Source organism: Cebus imitator, unplaced genomic scaffold (assembly GCF_001604975.1).
Source record: "Cebus imitator isolate Cc_AM_T3 unplaced genomic scaffold, Cebus_imitator-1.0 Scaffold0, whole genome shotgun sequence".
In the NCBI taxonomy this organism is placed as follows: domain Eukaryota; kingdom Metazoa; phylum Chordata; class Mammalia; order Primates; family Cebidae; genus Cebus; species Cebus imitator.
Window position 1 is genome coordinate 21,085,486 of NW_016107315.1, and position 3,354 is coordinate 21,088,839.

The 3,354-nt window shown below is 40.3% G+C and overlaps 1 protein-coding gene across 2 annotated transcripts; it reads left to right on the forward strand.

Annotated features, from left to right (window-relative positions):
• Positions 1–244: 244 nt before the first annotated feature.
• Positions 245–2,954, forward strand: TMEM225 (transmembrane protein 225). Of its 2 annotated transcripts, none has more exons than XM_017524284.2 (4): positions 245–669; positions 1,280–1,426; positions 1,703–1,837; positions 2,519–2,954. In XM_017524284.2, the coding sequence occupies exons 1-4, from the start codon at positions 489–491 to the stop codon at positions 2,737–2,739; spliced, it is 684 nt and encodes a 227-aa protein (XP_017379773.1). In that variant the 5' UTR covers positions 245–488; the 3' UTR covers positions 2,740–2,954. The 2 variants fall into 2 exon arrangements, with proteins under 2 accessions (XP_017379773.1, XP_037592552.1); XM_037736624.1 differs by having other exon boundaries at positions 245–519.
• The last annotated feature ends 400 nt before the right edge of the window (positions 2,955–3,354 follow it).

Below are 3,354 nucleotides of genomic sequence, written 5' to 3' on the forward strand. Positions count from 1 at the left end.
TGATCTTGAAATCTTTTTCCTCTTCATTGACCCCTACCAAATGTTAACTAATCCTGGAGAGTGTAATTCTAACTCCTAAATTGGATCTCTTTAGTCATGCACGTCTAACTTTATTCAAGGCCTCTAATGATCCCTTACCTGACAGCTCTTTCTATATATGATGTCAGACCTCTATCTGATAGCTCTCTTAGGACTTCTGTGCCCCTTGGTTCTTTCACTCCACTAGGACCCAAGGTCAAGGGTCAAACCAATAGATGATTCCATGGCAGTTGGCAGTCCTGACAGCAGGCTGGCCCTGATAGATACAGAAGTGGTGAAGGGTGGGAGTTATCTATCTTCTCTGTTTTACAGGCTGCTTCAGATTCTGCTGCCACCAATGCCTCAGCAACCACTGAAAATTCAGATATCGCCCTTCCTGTAACTAACCAAATCAAGGAAGACACCTACAAAATACTGGTGGCGTTTCCAGCTATAAATTTTCACTCACAATGGTGCAAATTTCACATAGAAGTATCCAGGGTATGAACACACTTTTCTCCTCCTGGGCCATAGTCTTATTGGTGATGGGAATCGCCATAGAGGAATGGGTTGAATTGATTCCAGAAGACGAAAGAGCCAAGATGAACCACAGTCCATGGATGAGGTGTTGCAATGCTCTTTGGCCAGAAGGTCAGAACTGTACTCTAGAAATAGATGGGTAGAAAGGAAGGGTGTCCTTAACTTTCCTTAACTTGCATTAATCTTACGAGTGTACCCATTATTTTCTGGCGCAGCTTCTCAAGTTGCAGTGTTCCCCTTCCATAGTCAATGCAGTCAAGGCAGACTCCAAAATCTCACCATTTAGGCATTCTGGAGAAAAGTGTGTATGCTCACAGCCTTAACTGCTGGATATTTGAGAAGTCTCAGCAGTAGCAGTAGGGTGATGAGCACAACTAGACATGTGGGTAAGAAAGAAAGGTAGCTGGCATTAAATAGTCTGTATTGCCAGTAGAAGATGATGATAGGGTCAATTGGGGTATTTAACAAGAAATGAGTTCGAAGAAAATAACAGAAAAGAAAGACGCATACAGAGACAACAGACTAGAGAACAACTGTTTCTGGTTGTCTTTCTCATTCAGCTTAAGGTTCCTCTGCCTCTTTGTTCTTTTGTAACTTCTTTCTTATTATTTAATCAAATCTTTCACCCTATTCCAATTTTAACCTAGAGATTTCTGGACCCCAGGTGGAAATGCCTAGAAGAAATATATGTCCTCTCAAAACAGCTTCTGCTTTCCAACAGATGACCTAAGAGTGGTCAGGATTATGATGATGTCAAGCCTTGGCCTTTCCTTCCTCCTTAATTTGATCCTGGGTATGAAATTAACCTATCTGATTCCTCAAAACAAATATATACACCTCTTCACTACCATCCTCAGTTTCTTATCAGGTAACTTCCTGGCTCCCGTAACACAGGTTTGTAGGTGTACTTTGATGGGTGGGTTCAGGCTGCAGTCCCTGAAAACCATATATATAGAGATACAGCTATATATATATGCAGCTTCTGAGTTAAATGTGCCACAAAAGCAGAATCAGGGTCAGTCTTTGGGCAAGGTGCAGTTAAACCGGGTGGAGGTTGGGAAGTCAAGTGTGTATTGAATGAAGACTTGCATCAAGGAGCCAAAGTTCCTCAAAGGGACTTTTTTTCCTTTTGTTTGGACATTAGGTATCCTTCTCCTCTGGGCACTCGTATTATATCACAACAAGCTGAAGCAAGGTCAATCTGTCCACTTCTCTAGTTACAATATCAACTGGATCATGTACACTGCCTACTTAAACATTTTCTTTCTTTTTGTCTGTGGTGAGTGCCTCCAGGGCCCTTGAAGGGTGTTAAGAACCAATCTATGCCCGACAGAGGGAAGGGTAAAAGGTTGGGATAGGGGAATAGAGAGGGGAGTGCCAAACCTTGCATTTTAAAAGGCTGCAGTTCACCTGGATTCGTTCTCTGAAGACAGTTCCTCCAAGGAGAGTGGGAGGTCAGGCCTATGTGAGATGTCTACTGTGCCTGGCCTCAGAGGGCAGCTCCTCATCTCCACCTTTTCTTTTGCCTTTCATACACCAAGTTGGGTGTCTGAGACAGAATGCTCAGCCACTGTGGAGATGAACAGTCACCCTGGGAGTACACTGTAGCGTTAAGGCAGTTTGAGGGCAAAGAGAAATAATATCTGATGCTAGATGACCATCTCCCAAAACCGAAATCTCTCCTTTCCTAAGAAGTCTTTAAAATTTCATTTGCAATTGCACTTCCTACCCCAAAAAGGAGCATGCTCTCTTTCAAAAAGAATCCTCAATTTTCTTAAGCTGAGCAGCATTTAAGCTATTGTGCATACACTTCCAGTTTCTTCCACTAAAGCATTCACCTCCCAGATGGCTTTGGGATCCACTGAGCTTTCGGTCAGGGTCTTCAACTAAATTGGAGGGAATTGTTTCTGTGACTCTTTGTTGTCCCTTCATGCCATTCCCTGGAATCTCTTTTCCCTAGGAATCTTCTCTCTACTAGAGTACCAGTTGTCTACTGGTTGCTGTACCTGGCTGAACATCCATAAATCTGACAATGAATGTAAGGAATCTGAGAATTGTATCAAAGGTATTTCATTACCAGAACACGCTGCAATGCCTCATGGCATTGTCCGTTCACACACTGTGAATTCAAAGGAAGGAACTCTAAACAAACAAACACGTCGCGTAACCTGGGCTCTGTGATTTGGCCATCTATTTCTTGCAGTATATGCTCATCTTTATGGAAAAAACTTTGTGGGTGTGTGCTATGTCTCCAACCATGTTGCCTCTATTTGACTTCTTGGTCGGGGTTTGTAAAAAGATCTGGAAGATGGCTTTTTAAATAAATCCTGGCGTGCTGAACAGTTTCTTCTGCAACATTTGTTGTTAATATAATAAATATTATCATATAAATAATACTTGCTGTATTGCCTATATATCACAAAGATTTATAATGATTAACAGTTTTATTGCTATTGTGAAATATTTCAAAGATACATAAAAAATAAAACAATTATCAAATATATATGTACATATCACCCAACTTTATAAAATTTTAACATCATTTCTTTGAGAAGTTTTCCAATTAAATTTACAGATATAACTGATGTTCCTCTAAAAACTTCTCTAGTTTCATTTCCCTCCCTTGTTTCCTATCATAAAATGCAGGATGCATTGCTGATGATTTTACATTCATGTTGGCATTTTTACTGCAAATGTATGCATCTATAAAAATTATATAGACCAGCTTTTCAAATGTTTGAAAGTTAGCAAATATCATATTGTAGATATCATGTTATATTTATTTTAATGAATTGC